Consider the following 19797-nt stretch of genomic DNA (forward strand, 5'->3'; position numbering starts at 1 on the left):
TATTCCTGTCTCATTACACAGGACCAGATCTAAGATAGCTTGCTCCCTTGTAGGTTCTGTAACATACTGTTCTAAGAAACAATCCCGTATGCATTCTATGAATTCCTCTTCAAGGCTACCCTGTGCGATTTGATTTGACCAATCAATATGTAGGTTAAAATCCCCCATGGTTACTGCCGTTCCTTTAACCATGGGGGATTTTAACCTACAATCATTGCAACAGGCACTCTGCCTATCTGTCAGCAAGCTCTAAATAATGTTGGCTGACAGAAAATTGTTTGCCAAGATGGCGCCTTTAAATAACGCTTCTCCAGCCGACTCCCATCTGCAACTCGACAGGTGAAGCTGTCGTCAGCACCAGGCGGTAACTGAGGGGGAGAGGCCGAATTTATGTTGGGAGGAGATAACGAGGCAGTGCGCAAGGCGATAACATTATCATCGCCAGGCGCACTTGAGCGGGGCGAGCCCCTATACAAAAAACGAGGCCAATTTCGCTGGAGGTGATCGCCCGGCCGAAAACAGGTTTGTTAGCGACCTCAAGAGCTGCTAATGGCACCAATTTCGGCCTGGAAGAATCTTAATACAAAATAATGGCTCTCCCTTGGCATTGCTTATGGCAACTCAAATGATGCACTCTTTAATAATGACAGGAACATCATACCACATAGTACACAAAATATTTTTACTGCTAAGGTGGATCTGTGTTTATGTTGACATATACCTTTAAGGTCGCCAAGTCTAATTGCTTTGAATAAGCAGTCTAAGATTACTCTGTTTAATGGTCTGATTAAGAACTTTGCAGATTGGAATGTGCTCGTCACTTTCAGATTGCAGCTGAGAAGCATCCAGCATTTTAAGATTGTTTTGCATCTGAGAGAAAGTATGATATGTGTCCACTAATGTACTGTTTTTAATATTATACATAAGACATATATAGGGTTATAAAATATGTTTGACTAAGATAACCAAGGTTTAGACTTCTGTCAATCCAGGGGTGTTCTAATTTTGAAAACAGAATAAGATTGCACTCAATTCCTCTTGGAAGCAAGTAAGATAGAAATAATTGTTGGAGTTGGGGGTATTTGTGGATGAATGTGGAGCTGTTAGGCCCTTTAGGTTGCTATGTTATTGCCTGTATTAAACTTGTGAACAAAGGAATAGAAACATAGAAACTAGGTGCAGGAGTAGGCCATTCAGCCCTTCAAGCCTGCACCACCATTCAATAAGATCATGGCTGTCATACAATTGCTTAACAATAATATCTCGCACTCAGTCTCTCGATCCAGAAGTCAGTACCATCTGCAGAATGACAGTAAATTGCAAGTTCAAATCCTATAAGTGTTTGCTATTTAATTTCCCTATTGTGATTAGATATTATTTAGCTATCAGTAATAAATATATATGTAAGCATTCCATTTGGATTAACATAGAAGAAATCGAGGAACAACAACTGATGATGTATTTTTTGGCCTACTATTCATGTATACCCTAGGAGGAGGGGATGATATCCAGAATACCTATAACTAATAATCTTTGTGGTAAATGAAAGTTTTCTGGATTGGAATCAGATGTCTGTCCATCTTTAGTAATAACCTAATTAGGAAAATGAAGAGTATAAATTTAAAATATTGACACTTTTAAAACTTTTTTTAGCGGATGACATGGGTTTGGGGAAAACTCTAACGATGATTGCACTCATCTTAGCACAACGGTGCAAGGGGAAGAATGAAAAAGAGAAAAAGCTCGAGGAGTGGATCTCAAAAACTGGTAAGAAGTGAAGATAATTACAATAATTTAAATAACAGGGGAACAAAACATGCACTGTGGATTACCAGCTTTTTGCTGACTCGAGTCCTGGGAAGGGGCTTCTGACCGAGTTGAGAGTGCTGCTAATTGAAGCAAGGTGATATTTGCCTCGGTGACAGCACTCTCGCCTTTAAGTCAGAAGACGTGGGTTCAAGCCCCACACCTGAGTTTTGAGTAATTACCACAAAAACAAGGGACCCAGCACTGGGCCCTGTGGAACCCCACTGGGTACAGCCTTCCAATCACAAAACACCCATCAACCATTACCCTTTGCTTCCTGCCTCTTGAGCCAATTTTGGATCCAACTTGCCACTTTGCCCTGGATCCCATAGGCTTTTACTTTCATTATCAGTCTGCCATGTGGGACCTTATCAAAAGCCTTGCTAAAATCCATATACACTACATCATACGCACTGCCCTCATCGACACTCCTTGTTACCTCCTCGAAAAATTCAATCAAGTTAGTCAGACACGACCTTCCCTTAACAAATCCACACTGACTGTCCTTGATTAATCCATGTCTCTCCAAATGAAGATTTATCCTGTCCCTCAGGATTTTTTCCAATAATTTTCCCACCACTGTGGTTAGGCTGACTGGACTGTAATTACTCGGTCTATCCCTTTCTCCCTTTTTAAACAAACATGCAACATTAGCAGTCTTCCAGCCTCTGGCACCACACCTGTAGCCAGAGAGGATTGGAAAATGATGGTCAGAGCCTCTGCTATTTCCTCCTTTGCTTCTCTTAGCAGCCTGGGATACATTTCATCCGGGCCTGGAGATTTATCCACTTCAAAGGTGCTAAGCCCCTTAACACTTCCTCTCTCACTTTGTTTATCTCGTCTAATATTTGACACTCCTCCTCCCTGATTGCAAAGTCTGTATCGCCCCTCTTGTGAAAATAGATGCAAAGTATTCATTCATAATCATACCCACATCTTCTGCCTCCACACACACATTTTCTTTGTGGTCTCTAATAGGCCCCACTCTTTCTCTAGTTATCCTCTTGCTCTTAATGTATTTATAAAACATATTTGGGTTTTCTCTGATTATACTTGCCAACATTCTTTCACGCTCTCTTTTTTCTTCTTCCATGATATCTTTTTTAATTGCATCCCTGCACTTTTTATACTTCTCTCTGCAGTATTGACTTCTCCATATCTATCATAAGCTTCCCTTTTCCTAGATAAAAAATCTTGTTAAAATTACAGCTCTCATCGAACTATTAAACATCTACCAGTATTTAACCTTTTTTTTTAAATTACGTGCATACAGAATATAATAGAGGGCCAACTTATTTCATGGAACAAAATTATTCAAATAGTTTAAAAAAAGAACTACAACCATTCTTCTCCCTGGGAGATATCATCCATCATCATAATTGGTTCCTCGAACAAGGATGACTTGCTTCCACAAGAGTTCACTCAATGTTCCACCTCACCTCCAGTCGAGGGGGTGGAAGATGCCTGTGCGTGGATTTTTTTAACGTGTGGTGGCCGTTGCACACCAGCCACCACACGGGTTTGACAGAGCCACAGGAAAGATGTGATTGCACTGGAAAGGGTGCAGAGGAGATTTACAAGAATGCTGCTTGGATTGGAGAATTTTGGCTATGCGGAAAGATTGGAGATGCTGGGTCTGTTTTCTTTGGAACAGAGGAGGCTGAGGGGAGACCTGATTGAGGTGTATAAAATTATGAGGGACCTGGATAGAATCGATAGGAAGGTCCTGTTTCCCTTGGCAGAGGGGTCAACAACCAGCGGGCATAGATTGAAAGTAATTGGGGGGAGGTTTAGAGGAGATATGAGGGGAAATGTCTTCACCCAGAGGGTGGTGGGAGTCTGGAACGTCGGTGTTCTCGCTCAGGCCAACATCCCCAGCATCGAAGCATTGACAACGCTCGATCAGCTCCAATGGACGAGCCACATCGTCCGCATGCCCGATACTAGATTCCCAAAACAAGTGCTCTACACAGAGCTCCGACACGGGATGCGAGTCCCAGGTGGGCAGAGGAAATGCTTTAACAACACCCTCAAAGCCTCCTTGGAAAAAGTGTAACATTCCCACTGACACCTGGGAATCCCTGGCCCAAGACCGCTCAAAGTGGAGGAGAAGCATCCGTGAAGGCGCCGAACACCTTGAGTCTCTTCGCCGGGAGCAAGCGGAAGCGGAGTGCACAACATCCCAAGCACCCCCCCACCCATCTGTCCCTTCAACCACCATCTGCACTACCTGTGACAGAGACTGTAGGTCCCGCATTGGACTCATCAATCACCTGAGAACTCATATTGGTGTGGAAACAAGTCATCCTCGACTCCGAGGGACTGCGTAAGAAAAAGGTGGTCCAGGTCTGGAACTCACTGCCTGAAAGGGTGGTGGAGGCAGAAGCCCTCACCACATTTAAAAAATACTTGGATGTTCACAAAGTGCCGTAACCTACAGGGCTACGGACCAAGAGCTGGAAAGTGGGATTAGGCTGGATAGCTCTTGGTCGGCTGACGCGGACACGATGGGCCGAAATGGCTTCCTTCTGTGCTGTATATTTCTATGATTAGGAAATTACATAAAATAATTTTCTGATTTGATTTTGGGGGTATTTTTAGTGAATACATTAATTAGTGGTTGAACTGGTCTGGTTTAGCTGCATCTAAAAAGTTAACTTTTGCAACCACATTTCTTTCAACACTTGCTATTGCTCAAGAGTGGTTGGCTTAAACCACTGATCACAGCTTGGCTTTATTGAAGAGATTTGGCTGTATATTGTGTTTGTTAGAATGTCTTACAAAGCTGGTGATACTGGGGAGCAATGTGGTTTAAGACACAATTCATTTTTCTTGCATTTGCAATTTAGAAATACAAGTCTGTCTTAAAGGGTATACTTTGCAATTTACAACATTTTACATAAAACATGCATGTATTAGATAAGGTACCACAAAATAATTTGATGGGTTGCTTTCCGTGTTGTGATTTGACTAAACTACAATAGTTAAACAATTCTATAACTACCATTTACAGAAATACTACTGTAGGGACTACATTGTTTTGCTAGTGTACAGATTGTCCAGAAGGAGTCCATGACAAGTATTGGTAGAAATGCAGAGTGAAGCTTTGCCCATTGCAGCATGGTGTTGGCATGAGATCCAGCTAAACCAAGATTGTTTCTGTCACTGCTGTCTGTTCATAGCTTAATATTACATTCTAATGCCCTCAATTCCAACAGATAGCACTTTTGTGATCTCCTGTGGGACACTCATCATTTGTCCAGCATCTCTAATCCACCATTGGGAGATGGAAATCAAGCGGCACGTCAGTGCAAGGAAACTAAGTATATACATATACCACGGCCCAAAGAGAGAGACGTCAGCAAAGGCGTGAGTACCTGTAGCACTATGGTGTTCCTACTCTGAAAATACAATGCCATTTACAGCTCTGAATATAAAATATTTTCAGCATTCTATATACAATATTATACTTAATGCAATATATGGAAGACATTTCTATAATCTAAAGTGTGTTCACCCCTTTTGTTAGAGTTGCTATAAATATAGTTGCTGATCAATCTTTCTAGATTGGTATGCTAATGAATCACTAAATTCGTTATTTGATATTATTAACGTTAGCACAAGATTAGGAGTTCAATTTTCCCCGGTGATTTGCGGCGTTTTTTTTGGCGCGCGCCACTTTTTTTGGCCTAAAATAAAAAAATCAAAGTTTCCCCAAAGATTGTGTGCCAGCGTAACTCTGTTACGATTTTTTTAGGTTAAGTTTTTTTGTGTCATAGGGCCGTAACCTGCCACCCGCGCCAATTCTGGCCATTTAAGCAAGTTTGGCCAGCTCCGATTTACTCCAATTTTTCTTAGGATGGCGTATGTGGCCTCTGTGGAAATACCTTCTGGGCAGTTAAGAAAATCGCCGCAGGTAGGTAAATCAGCACAGCAGATGCCGTTTCAGAGCCTGGACAGCAACAGCAGAGGGGAGGGGGATGGATCGGGGGGGGGGGGGGGGGGAGGCCTTTCGGCCAGAGCTAGGAGCGGGGACTGCAAGGGAGGGAGGCTGTTCGGCCTGGGATAGGAGCGGGGACCGGCACTGGGAGAGGGGGGTAAGAGATAGACTTTTGTCATTCTCACTAATAATTTAATTGTGGTCAGTTGCTGCAATGTGTAAGGTACTTGTGCAAGTTGCTGTGAGCTGGCTGTATGTTTCACTTTCCAGCCTCAGCCGCAGTGTGTCCCTGGTTACCGTGGCAACCCAATCTTTTTGGCGCTGATCTTAGGCCCACCCCCAAAACTAAACGACAGGCTAGGCGGTGCCAAAATGAAGAAATCAAAAGGGGAAACTTGGATGATTTGTTTTTGGTGTACTTGGGCCCCCAAAAACCAGGCATGACTCTTCAAGTACGCCAAAAAACAGCTTTGAGGAAAATTGAGCCCTATATTTGTAAACTTGAGGCTGACCAAACAGCTTAGGCTGCACATACAGGTTTCCTAATGTGTCACATCATGAAAGAGTATAATGTAGGTTATATGTCACAGCATCGTCCATGGAGTTTCTGCTCTTGGATGCTGTTTGATGAAGGCAAGTGCCCCCCACTCCATCCCTTAGATCAAAGAACAATTAATAAGCAAGTCAATCTGTGGTCACCAGAAACCAGTTTAGTAGCAGCATTGGAAGAGGACTGGCACCAGGGCACTTTGCCCCATCAGTCAGGGCACAGAGCCCAGCAGGGCATCCAAATGAACGGGAAGGACTGTCTCACATAGCTGGAGGAAGTTGACCTTTAAACTAAAAATATCGTTAAGTAATATTTTATAGAATCATCGAAATTTACAGCATGTTAGGAGGAAATTTCGGCCCATCGTGTTCATGTCAGCCACAGGAAGCTATCCAGCCTAATCCCACTTTTCAGCTCTTGGTCCGTAGACCTGCAAGTTACAGCACGTCATGTGCACATCAAATACTTTTTATATTCGGTGAGGGTTTCTGCCTCTACCACCTTTCAGGCAGTGAGTTCCAGACCCCCACCACCCTCTGGGTGAATAAATTTCCCCATAAATATCCACTAAACCTTCTCCCAATTACTTGAAATTTATGCTCCCTGGTTGTTGACCCCTCTGCTAAGGGAAATAGGCCCTTTCTATTCATTATATCTAAGCCCCTCATAATTTTATACATCTCAATGAGGTCTCCCCTCAGCCTCCTCTGTTCCAAGGAAAACAAACCCAGCCTATCCAATCTGTCCTCATAGCTAAGATTCTCCACTCCTGGCAACATCCTCGTAAATCTCCTCTGTACCCTCTCCAGTGCAATCACATCCTTCCTGTAATGCGGTGACCAGAACTGCACACAGTACTCTAGCTGTGGCCTAACTAGTGTTTTATACAGTTCAAGCATAACCTCCCCCTGCTCTTGTATTCTATGCCTCGGTAATAAAGACAAACATTCCGTATGCCTTCTTAACCACCTTATCTACCTGGCCTGCTACCTTCAGGGATTTGTGGACATGCTCTCCAAGGTCCCTTTGTTCCTCTACACTTCTCAGTGTCCTATCATTTAATGTGTATTCCCTTTTCTTGTTAGCCCTCCCCAAATGCATTACCTCACACTTCTCCAGGTTGAATTCCATTTGCCACTGTTTTGCCCACCTGACCAGTTGATTGATATCTTCCTGCAGTCTACAGCTTTCTTCTTCATTATCAACCACAGAGCCGATTTTAGTATCATCTGCAGACTTTTATATTCAAGTCTAGATCATTGATGTATACCACAAAAAGCAAGGGACCTAGTGCTGAGCCCTGCAGAATCCCACTGGAAACAGCCTTCGAGTCACAAAAACATCCATCAACCATTACCCTTTGCTTCTTGCATTTGAGCCTATTTTGGATCCAACTTGCCACTTTGCCTTGGATCCCATGGGCTTTTGCTTTTGTGACCCGACTGCTATGTGGGACCATATCAAAAGCCTTGCTGAAATCCATATACAGTACATCAAACGCGCTACCCTCATCGACTCTTTGTTACCTCCTCAAAAAATTCAATTAAGTTAGTCAGACGCGACCTTCCCTTAACAAATCCGTGCTGACTGTCCCTGATTAATCCATGTCTTTCTAAATGAAGATTTGTCCTGTCCTTCAGAATTCTTTCCAATAATTTTCTCACCGCCGAGGTGAGGCTGACTGGCCTGTAATTACTCGGTCTGTCCCTTAAACAAAGGTACCATATTGACTGTAATCTAAGATATTAAAACATTTTCTTATAGGCTGTCAGAATTTGATGTTGTTGTTACGACATATAGCCTCGTTGCAAAGGAGATCCCAGTGAAGAAGGAAAGTCGACAGTGTGCAGCTCAAGATGAGGAGGCGAATGTAAGTGGAGAATTTTGTGCAGTGATCCCACTTGTAGATTTGAGTAGTATGAAATGCCTTGGCATCTTCCACTGCTTTTATGAGTACCCTGCAGTTGCTACTTGTTGGAATGGTCACCCAACTAAGAAATACCGGATTATCACTTCAGAATAATTCTGAACACCTGTAGTATTTTGACAGTGGGATAGCTCACGAACTATTTTTTGGAATGAGTGGATCAGGCAGATTATCAGTGTGCTTTCTAATTGGGTAGAAGCAACTTCTATGCTATCAAAAGAGACAGTGAAATTATGATTTTTGCTTCCATCTCAGAAAATCCATTGATAAGGATAAGGTGAGAGTAAACAGTTATGTACTTCATCTTTTCAATCCAACCATGTTCCAATAAAAAACACACTTTTTTGTTCATACGCTGTTTTCAGGTCTTGGCAAAGGCAAAGTCTGCACATTCTCCTCTGTTGAAGTTAGCATGGGCTCGGATCATCCTGGATGAAGCTCACAACATTAAAAACCCCCAAGTACAAACATCAATGGCAGTGTGTAAACTCCAAGCTAAAACACGCTGGGCAGTCACAGGAACGCCCATTCAGAACAACCTTCTGGATATGTACTCCTTGCTCAAGTAAGAAGTCAGACTAGCTTAAACTTCATTATTAAATTGTGTTCTTCGGACACTTACCTGTATTATCCCCATTAATGATTGGAGCATTTAAGAAGTTATCCTAAAGTTGTTTCCATCTTCTTGATCTTGTTTCCCTCCTTTTTAAAAAAAAAAACAAATCTTCAGAATTGTTTTAGATATTGTTCCCAAGTTATGTTGTTGAGACAAGTTAATTCTAGTTAATTATGGCTAATTCTAAATTCTCATAACTCTGCTTTCTAACCTTTCCCTATTTGTTCAGGTTCCTTCACTGTTCCCCATTCGATGAGTTCAAGCTTTGGAAGAATCAAGTGGATAATGGTACAAAGAAGGGTGGCGAACGCCTTAATATTATCACCAAAGGCCTTCTGTTACGGAGAATGAAGGACCAGCTTGACACCAGTGGCAAACCTCTGGTATATCTGTTTCTATATTTCAATTCTGACAAAAAAAAATCACTCTTTATATTGCAAGTTTAGCATTGCTCGCAAGTGATTTGGGCTTTGCACCAATGCCCAACTGCAGTATAAAGCTGACTTTGGAGCCAAACCTGACTCTATGAAGTGGGTTCTGTGTCAAACCTGTTCAAGACGTGCTCGCTTTGTAAGCCCACCTAATCTCAATTTAAATATTTAAAGTGTATGGATTCTCCCCTTTTAGACATTTAAATTTTTAGCTGTTGCGAAAGGGCTCTGTTTCTGCCTGTATCCAAATATGCACACAATTCTTTCCTGAGAAAATAAGCGAGAGCCGGAGGGTCCAATTTTCCACATGGCCGATTTTTGACACAATTGGTACATTTTAGTGGCCAACTGTGCCAAAAAAAAGTTGCAAGTTTCGCCAGAATAAACTTTCATTTTGGAGCGGCGCAGATTGTCCTTAAGCTCTGTGGGTGGAGCTTAAGGTCAGTGCCGAAAAACTGAGGTTACTAGGGTAAAGAGGGACGCTGAATTTATCCTGTAATGTCATTGCTAATTTTTCTCTCCCCAGAATTTCTAGTTTCATAACAGGTGTAAGCATTCCAAGAGCTTAATTTTTAAAAATTGATTTGTCTCTTTGTAAACTCAACCATGACCTCGTGATACCCCCCCCGCCCCCGGTGCCTGCCGCTTCTATCCCGGGCCGAAAGGCCCCCCAGCCCCTGATTTTCTTAAGGTAAGGTTTTTCGGAACGGTGCACTGCGCCGTTTTTGAAAAAATCCTACATGACCAGAAATGGCGCAGCTGGCACCCCCAGTGACGTCAAAAAATCGGGAACTAAAACGATCAGCAGTAAGTAGTTTAGGATGGTGCAGAAACTTTGGCGAAACTTGCAGATTTTAGTCCGCTCCAAAAAAAAGGCGCAGAATGATGGTGAAAATTCAACCCTTGAATGTGGACTAACTTTTGTCTGACTGGACCTAGTCTCAAATGGTAGCTGCGGTTTATATAGGATAAAAGATGGTAATTTATCAAAGCTGTTCTAAAGATGAACAACTTTAATCATTCTCTGATATTTTTGGTCCTAAAAATCAAATCATTCTTGCTGAACTTGTAATAATGGAACTATGGGTTTGCAGAACACAAACCGTAACAAATTCAATGTTTTTGCTGGAGGAGGGGATCTTAGTGAAGCTATAGTTTGCCAGTTATTCTTGTGGCGAAAAGTCCTTTTCTTTGTTTCAATGGTGAGGCCACACCTGGAGTATTGTGTACAGTTTTGGTCTCCTAACTTGAGGAAGGACATTCTTGCTATTGAGGCAGTGCAGCGAAGGTTCACCAGACTGATTCCCGGGATGGCGGGACTGACATATCAAGAAAGACTGGATCAACTGGGCTTGTATTCACTGGAGTTCAGAAGAATGAGAGGGGATCTCATAGAAACATTTAAAATTCTGACAGGTTTAGACAGGTTAGATGCAGCAAGAATGTTCCCAATGTTGGGGAAGTCCAGAACCAGGGGTCACAGTCTAAGGATAAAGGGTAAGCCATTTAGGACCGAGATGAGGAGAAACTTCTTCACCCAGAGAGTGGTGAACCTGTGGAATTCTCTACCACAGAAAGTTGTTGAGGCCAATTCACTAAATATATTCAAAAAGCAGTTAGATGCAGTCCTTACTATTAGGGGGATCAAGGCGAGAAAGCAGGAATGGGGTACTGAAGTTGCATGTTCAGCCATGAACTCATTGAATGGCAGTGCAGACTCGAAGAGCCGAATGGCCTACTCCTGCACCTATTTTCGATGCTTCTATGATTTACAGGTATAATCGTAAGAAAAAAGAAGTGATACGACATGGGTTTAAATTATTGGGCCGTGTGTAGAAGTATCAGAATGTGATGGACAGAAAATGTTGTTCTTGATCTCTCACTCTGCTTGGTACCATTCCTTTTCCAATTTACTCAGTTCCTGATCCCAGTTATTATGGAGACCAGGGAAAATAATGTTGTCAACTGGCCATGTTCATGTGATTTTTAGTGCCTGTCTAAGTAAGAGCAGCATTGATGGAGGCTTGGGAATAGGATGCCACACTGTGCTCTCAGTCACAGGAAATGCATCATCAGTAAGAGTAGAAAAAGCAGGAAAAAGTGAAGGGCCTTTGAAAATTAACTTTAAGGCTCTGTTCGTGGACAACTACATGTTCTGATTCTTAGTCAGAGATAGACAGCTTGTTAGGTTTAGGGTTATAATACGATAAAAATCTCTTCCTCTTACTATTGAAATTGTGTAGTTAGGACTGCTGCTCCGTGGTCTGTGCTTCCTGTCAATCACAGTAGAGCTGGAACCCAGGAGCAGCAGTAGAATTTTGGGGTGTGAACTTTGAGTTTCCAGGTTAACATCTTCACCTCAGTGATCATAAGTACCCTTTTAATGGCGTAGTAAATCTTAATTACTGTCAACCTCTCTGCAACCGAAAATTATCTTTTACAAGTGTGCAGTCTCATTCTTTCAGCTTTTAATTATTGTATTTTTGAGATTTAAAAAAAAATTAAATATCTTTATTTTTACTTTTTCTCCCTGTCTTTTATCTCTCTCATAATCCAATCTTTCTTTCCCTCTCCTTGAGCTCCATTTTCCCCAAAGCCGTTTTTTGTCGTATTTGAAGAGTTACGTCCGTTTTTTTTGGGCCCAACTATGGCAAAAAAAAACATCCAACTTTCCCAGCTTGAATTGTTGATTTTGGCGCTGCCTAGCCTGTCCTTTAGCTTTGGGGGTGGAGCCCAAGATGTGCGCCAAAAAATTGGGTTGCCAGGGTAACGAGGGACACACTGCGGGCTGAGGCTGGAAAGTGAAACATACAACACATCTGGCCAGCTCACAGCAACCTGCACAAGCACCTTGCACAGTGTAGCAGCTTACCAGCATTAAATTATTAGTGTTTATGCCAAAAGTCTGTCCCCCGCAACCCCCCTGGAGTCGGTGCCGCTGCTCGCCCTAGCCAAAAGGCCTCCCTTCTCCCGGTTGCCGCTGCTCGCCCTGGCCGAAAGGCTTCCCTCCCCTCCCAGTGCCGGGTGCCGCTCCTAATTCTGGCCGAAAGGCCCCCACCCCTCTCTTCTCTCCCCCTCACTCTCCCTCTCTACTGCTGCTGCTATCCGGGCCTTGGAGCTGCATCTGCTATGCTGATTCTCTTGCCTGCGCCGATTTTGTTCACTGCCCAGAAGGTTTTTCCAGAGTGGTCACATACACCGTCCTAAGAAAAATTGGAGTAAATCGGAGCTGGCCAAACTTTCTTAAATGATAAGAATTGGCATGAGCGGCAGGTTACACCCTCAACGAGGTTTAAAAAAAAAATCGTAGCCTAAAAAAAATCACGCTAGCTTAGAAACTTTGGGGAAACTTGGAGATTTGAATTTACTCCCCAAAAAAATGGTGCACGCCAAAAAAACAGCGCAGATAATTGGGGAAAATTGAGCCCAATATTTTACTTTCTGTATCTGATTTGACATTGAATTCACTATTCTGACTTACACTTCCTGGTTCAACTCTGCTGCTATTAAAATCTCTTCAATCTGATTGGTTAATAGAAAACATAGACATAGAAAATAGGTGCAGGAGCAGGCCATTCAGCCCTTCTAGCCTGCACCGCCATTCAATGAGTTCATGGCTGAACATGAAACTTCAGTACCCCCTTCCTGCTTTCTCGCCATAACCCTTGATCCCCCGAGTAGTAAGGACTTCATCTAACTCCCTTTTGAATATATTTAGTGAATTGGCCTCAACTACTTTCTGTGGTAGAGAATTCCACAGGTTCACCACTCTCTGGGTGAAGAAGTTTCTCCTCATCTCGGTCCTAAATGGCTTACCCCTTATCCTCAGACTGTGACCCCTGGTTCTGGACTTCCCCAACATTGGGAACATTCTTTCTGCATCTAACCTGTCTAAACCCGTCAGAATTTTAAACGTTTCTATGAGGTCCCCTCTCATTCTTCTGAACTCCAGTGAATACAAGCCCAATTGATCCAATCTTTCTTGATAGGTCAGTCCCGCCATCCCGGGAATCAGTCTGGTGAACCTTCGCTGCACTCCCTCAATAGCAAGAATGTCCTTCCTCAAGTTAGGAGACCAAAACTGTACACAATACTCCAGGTGTGGCCTCACCAAGGCCCTGTACAACTGTAGCAACACCTCCCTGCCCCTGTATTCAAATCCCCTCGCTATGAAGGCCAACATGCCATTTGCTTTCTTAACCGCCTGCTGTACCTGCATGCCAACCTTCAATGACTGATGTACCATGACACCCAGGTCTCGTTGCACCTTCCCTTTTCCTAATCTGTCACCATTCAGATAATAGTCTGTCTCTCTGTTTTTACCACCAAAGTGGATAACCTCACATTTATCCACATTATACTTCATCTGCCATGCATTTGCCCACTCACCTAACCTATCCAAGTCACTCTGCAGCCTAATAGCATCCTCCTCGCAGCTCACACTGCCACCCAACTTAGTATCATCCGCAAATTTGGAGATACTGCATTTAATCCCCTCGTCTAAATCATTAATGTACAATGTAAACAGCTGGGGCCCCAGCACAGAACCTTGCGGCACTCCACTAGTCACTGCCTGCCATTCTGAAAAGTACCCGTTTACTCCTACTCTTTGCTTCCTGTCTGACAACCAGTTCTCAATCCACGTCAGCACACTACCCCCAATCCCATGTGCTTTAACTTTGCACATTAATCTCTTGTGTGGGACCTTGTCGAAAGCCTTCTGAAAGTCCAAATATACCACATCAACTGGTTCTCCTTTGTCCACTTTACTGGAAACATCCTCAAAAAATTCCAGAAGATTTGTCAAGCATGATTTCCCTTTCACAAATCCATGCTGACTTGGACCTATCATGTCACCATTTTCCAGATGCACTGCTATGACATCCTTAATAATTGATTCCATCATTTTACCCACTACTGAGGTCAGGCTGACCGGTCTATAATTCCCTGTTTTCTCTCTCCCTCCTTTTTTAAAAAGTGGGGTTACATTGGCTACCCTCCACTCCATAGGAACTGATCCAGAGTCAATGGAATGTTGGAAAATGACTGTCAATGCATCCGCTATTTCCAAGGCCACCTCCTTAAGTACTCTAGGATGCAGGCCATCAGGCCCTGGGGATTTATCTGCCTTCAATCCCATCAATTTCCCCAACACAATTTCCCGACTAATAAAGATTTCCCTCAGTTCCTCTTCCTTACTAGACCCTCTGACCCCTTTTATATCCGGAAGGTTGTTTGTATCCTCCTTAGTGAATACCGAACCAAAGTACTTGTTCAATTGATCCGCCATTTCTTTGTTCCCCGTTATGACTTCCCCTGATTCTGACTGCAGGGGACCTACGTTTGTCTTCACCAACCTTTTTCTCTTTACATACCTATAGAAACTTTTGCAATCCGCCTTAATGTTCCCTGCAAGCTTCTTCTCGTACTCCATTTTCCCTGTCCTAATCAAACCCTTTGTCCTCCTCTGCTGAGTTCTAAATTTCTCCCAGTCCCCAGGTTCGCTGCTATTTCTGGCCAATTTGTATGCCACTTCCTTGGCTTTAATACTATCCCTGATTTCCCTAGATAGCCACGGTTGAGCCACCTTCCCCTTTTTATTTTTACGCCAGACAGGAATGTACAATTGTTGTACTTCATCCATGCGGTCTCTAAATGTCTGCCATTGCCCATCCACAGTCAACCTCCTAAGTATCATTCGCCAATCTATCCTAGCCAATTCTCGCCTCATACCTTCAAAGTTACCCTTCTTTAAGTTCTGGACCATGGTCTCTGAATTTACTGTTTCATTCTCCATCCTAATGCAGAATTCCACCATATTATGGTCACTCTTCCCCAAGGGGCCTCGCACAATGAGATTGCTAATTAATCCTCTCTCATTACACAACACCCAGTCTAAGATGGCCTCCCCCCTAGTTGGTTCCTCAACATATTGGTCTAGAAAACCATCCCTTATGCACTCCAGGAAATCCTCCTCCACCGTATTGCTTCCAGTTTGGCTAGCCCAATCTATGTGCATATTAAAGTCACCCATTATAACTGCTACACCTTTATTGCATGCACCCCTAATTTCCTGTTTGATGCCCTCCCCAACATCCCTATTACTGTTTGGAGGTCTGTACACAACTCCTACTAACGTTTTTTGCCCTTTGGTGTTCTGCAGCTCTACCCATATAGATTCCACATCATCCAAGCTAATGTCTTTCCTAACTATTGCATTAATCTCCTCTTTAACCAGCAATGCTACCCCACCTCCTTTTCCTTTTATTCTATCCTTCCTGAATGTTGAATACCCCTGAATGTTGAGTTCCCAGCCCTGATCATCCTGGAGCCACGTCTCCGTAATCCCAATCACATCATATTTGTTAACATCTATTTGCACAATTAATTCATCCACCTTATTGCGGATACTCCTTGCATTAAGACACAAAGCCTTCAGGCTTGTTTTATTAACACCCTTTGTCCTTTTAGAATTTTGCTGTACAGTGGCCCTTTTTGTTCTTTGCCTTGGGTTTCTCTGCCCTACACTTTTCCTCATCTCCTTTCTGTCTTTTGCTTTTGGCTCCTTTTTGTTTCCCTCTGTCTCCCTGCATTGGTTCCCATCCCCCTGCCATATTAGTTTAAATCCTCCCCAACAGCACTAGCAAACACTCCCCCGAGGACATTGGTTCCAGTCCTGCCCAGGTGCAGACCGTCCGGTTTGTACTGGTCCCACCTCCCCCAGAACCGGTCCCAATGCCCCAGGAATTTGAATCCCTCCCTGCTGCACCACTGCTCAAGCCACGTATTCATCTGCGCTATCCTGCGATTCCTACTCTGACTATCACGTGGCACTGGTAGCAATCCCGAGATTACTACTTTTGAGGTCCTACTTTTTAATTTAGCTCCTAGCTCCTTAAATTCGTTTCGTAGGACCTCATCCCTTTTTTTGCCTATGTCGTTGGTACCAATGTGCACCACGACAACTGGCTGTTCTCCCTCCCATTTCAGAATGTCCTGCACCCGCTCCGAGACATCCTTGACCCTTGCACCAGGGAGGCAACATACCATCCTGGAGTCTCGGTTGCGGCCGCAGAAACGCCTATCTATTCCCCTCACAATTGAATCCCCTATCACTATCGCTCTCCCACTCTTTTTCTTGCCCTCCTGTGCAGCAGAGCCAGCCACGGTGCCATGAACTTGGCTGCTGCTGCCCTCCCCTGATGAGTCATTCCCCTCAACAGTACCCAAAGCGGTGTATCTGTTTTGCAGGGGGATGACCGCAGGGGACCCCTGCACTACCTTCCTTGCTCTACTCTTCCTGCTGGTCTTCCATTCCCTATCTGGCTGTGGACCCTTTCCCTGCGGTAAGACCAACTCACTACACGTGATACTCACGTCATTCTCAGCATCGTGGATGCTCCAGAGTGAATCCACCCTCAGCTCCAATTCCGTAACGCGGACCGTCAGGAGCTGGAGGCGGATACACTTCCCGCACACATAGTCGTCAGGGACACCGGAAGCGTCCCTGAGTTCCCACATGGTACAGGAGGAGCATAACACCCGACCGAGCTCTCCTGCCATGTCTTAACCCTTAGATACACTTAAACTGGTAATAACAATGTTAAAAGTTACTGACCAATATAAGAAGAAAAAGAAAAACTACTCACCAATCACCAGCCAATCACTTACCCCCTAGGCTGTGACGTCACCTTTGTTTTTTTGCCTTCTCCCTGTAGCTGCACCGGTACGCCTCTCGCCGACCCCGGACTCGCGCTGCTCCGAGCTCCCGCTGGCCTTTATAGGCCTCTCGCCGACCCCGGACTCGCGCTGCTCCGAGCTCCCGCCTCCTCGACTGACTGCTCCGAGCTCCCGCTGGCCTTTATAGGCCTCTCGCCGACCCCGGACTCGCGCTGCTCCGAGCTCCCGCCTCCTCGACTGACTGCTCCGAGCTCCCGCTGGCCTTTATAGGCCTCTCGCTGACCCCGGACTCGCGCTGCTCCGAGCTCCCGCCTCCTCGACTGACTGCTCCGAGCTCCCGCTGGCCTTTATAGGCCTCTCGCCGACCCCGGACTCGCGCTGCTCCGAGCTCCCGCCTCCTCGACTGACTGCTCCGAGCTCCCGCTGGCCTTTATAGGCCTCTCGCCGACCCCGGACTCGCGCTGCTCCGAGCTCCCGCCTCCTCGAGATACAAAGTTGCTTGCCCTGTTCACACAGGTCCCAGCTGTCCTGTTGAGGGCACCATACTGCTTTGGATGTCCCACTGACCGCAACTTACCATGCAAAACCCCATAGAAAGTCTATGGGCTTGGGAAAGTCGTAACAAACGTTTGCCGCTCGCAGCAAAATCTAGACCAATGTATTCGATATATAGACGTGTCTAAAGACATTGGAGTATTTTAAGCTGCAGGCCAATAAAAATGATTAACAACGTGTTTTCTTCTTATTTATTAGGTAATTGCTTCCTGAGCGACCAGGTATAGCCTAGGGTTGTATATGTTACGGCTTTATATTTAAATTTAATAAGGAGTTTCACCTTTTGTGCTCCATCATGCAGAAACTAGTGCAAGATTCTTTATTAAATGCAAGTATTGTGCTTCCTTTAGTGAAAATGATACCTTGTACTTACAGTAAACATCATATATTTGTAATATCATTATAGAGGAATCAGCTGATTGTTTCACCAAAACTTAGTTTTGAAACCTTATCATCAGCATAGGCGGTCCCTTGTATTGAGGATGACTTTCTTCCACACCAAAAATGGATGCATTCAGAGGTGTTTCAATGAAGGACCAAATATGCAGGTCCTGAACTACATCGTGAAGGGTGGAAGATGCTTGTGCGTGGATTTTTTTAACACGTGGTGGCCATTGCACACCAGCCACCCTCATCAGACAGTGATGCCATGGAAAAAATATTTATGAAAATATAGTATTATTGTGAACCTCATGGTCTTTTTTTGTAACAAAATTGCTCAGGCATGTGTTTTGTTTTTGCAGGTTGCCCTGCCACAGCGATTTAACTGTTCTCATCGCCTAAAATTGTCAGAGGACGAGGAAGCTGTTTACAATGTCTTGTTTGCTTGTTCCAGGTATATTTGAGGAATTGTGTGCTCTGAGATACAAGACACCATCACTGCTTCCAACTATGGAATGTATTTTGGATAATCCTGGCCATTACCAGTACCGATTTGGTGTATCCCTCCTACGAAAAGGATGATAGTGTCCAATATTGGCGGTGGGGGGGGGGGGGGGGGGGTGTGTAAGGTCACCAAAACGACAAATGTTAACTTTGTCACGATGAAATCGAGCACAGGTGACCTAATATATTTCAACACAATTGTATTGTTCAATTGTGTATTTGTAATCTAAAGTAAAAAGGTTTTTTCATGAGGATGAGTGGACCTGGGATTGAGGTGACTCAAATCTCCGGCAGATGGAACCTGAAGTACTATTGCAGACTGCACCACCTCTTTCTTAGCTCTCTGCACTTTCGGCACGTGCAGACACCAGAGTGGGAGAGTTGGGATGTGCAGCCATTCTGAGAAGCAGCACCCTGGTTTGTGCACATACAAGTTACCCCTCTGCTGCTGGGAATTGCTTCACCGAGGCACTGATTGGTGTGACAGCAGACGTAATTGCACCAAAGCGATCAGTGGACCTGCTTCATGGTTCATTCTAGCTGATCACCCAGAGATCCTGGAACCAAGGATGTGAACTGTAAACAAATTAAAAAGATGGGTGATTTTTCCCCTTTTTTAGGTATTGTAGGAGGTATTAAAATAATCTTCAAATAAAAGTTGTATTCCATATAACAAACTGGTACTCGGTTGCCACTTGGATAAACCTGTGGCTATTATATCTGATACTAGTTTTTCAGACATGTTTATCTGGAAGCCCATTTTTCAACAGGACATAACCTATGTGCATAAATATACATATATGCTGTTAATTATTTACATTCTTTAAATTATTCCATACAAAAAATGTGATTGTTTACATTTTTAAAACATATCAGGATAAAACAGGTTAGATGTGGTACATTTTCAATTGTCGTGTTTTATTAAATCCAGTGCTGTAAATTTCACTGCAGTGGGGTGAGAGATTTTCCTTTTAGCCTCAATTAGCCTCACCACTGAACAGTCCACTAAAATGTCTGTTCTGCTCCACTGAACTAGAATCAATTGATGAAATGTTTTGTCAGTCTCAGCAAAAGTTAACATTATTCTCCACTGACCATCTCTTAAAGAGACATGCAGCCCTCTGATTTTTCCTGGATGCAGTTTGTTCATTTATCCATCGTTTGCGGAACCATTTAATTACCTATTCTCTCCATAGGTCAACCTTGCAGTCATATCTGAAGAGACACGAGGGCAAGGATTATAAATCTGCTTCATCACAGGGTGCTGATAACCCCTTCAACAGAGGTAAAAACGCAAATTAAGTATGACCCTCTCATTAGAGATGAAAAAAAAACAGCACATGCTATTAATTTGCAGTAAAAATGGAAAATGCTAGAAATACACGGCAGATAGGTCAGAGTCCAAGG

General features: G+C 43.8%; 1 protein-coding gene across 2 annotated transcripts in view; it reads left to right on the plus strand.

Annotated features, from left to right (window-relative positions):
- Positions 1-19797, plus strand: part of ttf2 (transcription termination factor, RNA polymerase II) — a 93210-nt gene that overhangs the window by 45218 nt on the left and 28195 nt on the right. For both annotated transcript variants that reach the window (XM_070892950.1, XM_070892952.1), the window contains exons 10-16: positions 1654-1767; positions 5025-5175; positions 8061-8166; positions 8589-8788; positions 9069-9222; positions 18249-18340; positions 19587-19675. In XM_070892950.1, coding sequence (XP_070749051.1) covers positions 1654-1767; positions 5025-5175; positions 8061-8166; positions 8589-8788; positions 9069-9222; positions 18249-18340; positions 19587-19675 — 906 coding nt within the window. The remainder of the gene's footprint in view (positions 1-1653; positions 1768-5024; positions 5176-8060; positions 8167-8588; positions 8789-9068; positions 9223-18248; positions 18341-19586; positions 19676-19797) is intronic.

Source organism: Pristiophorus japonicus, chromosome 11 (genome assembly GCF_044704955.1).
Source record: "Pristiophorus japonicus isolate sPriJap1 chromosome 11, sPriJap1.hap1, whole genome shotgun sequence".
NCBI lineage: Eukaryota > Metazoa > Chordata > Chondrichthyes > Pristiophoridae > Pristiophorus > Pristiophorus japonicus.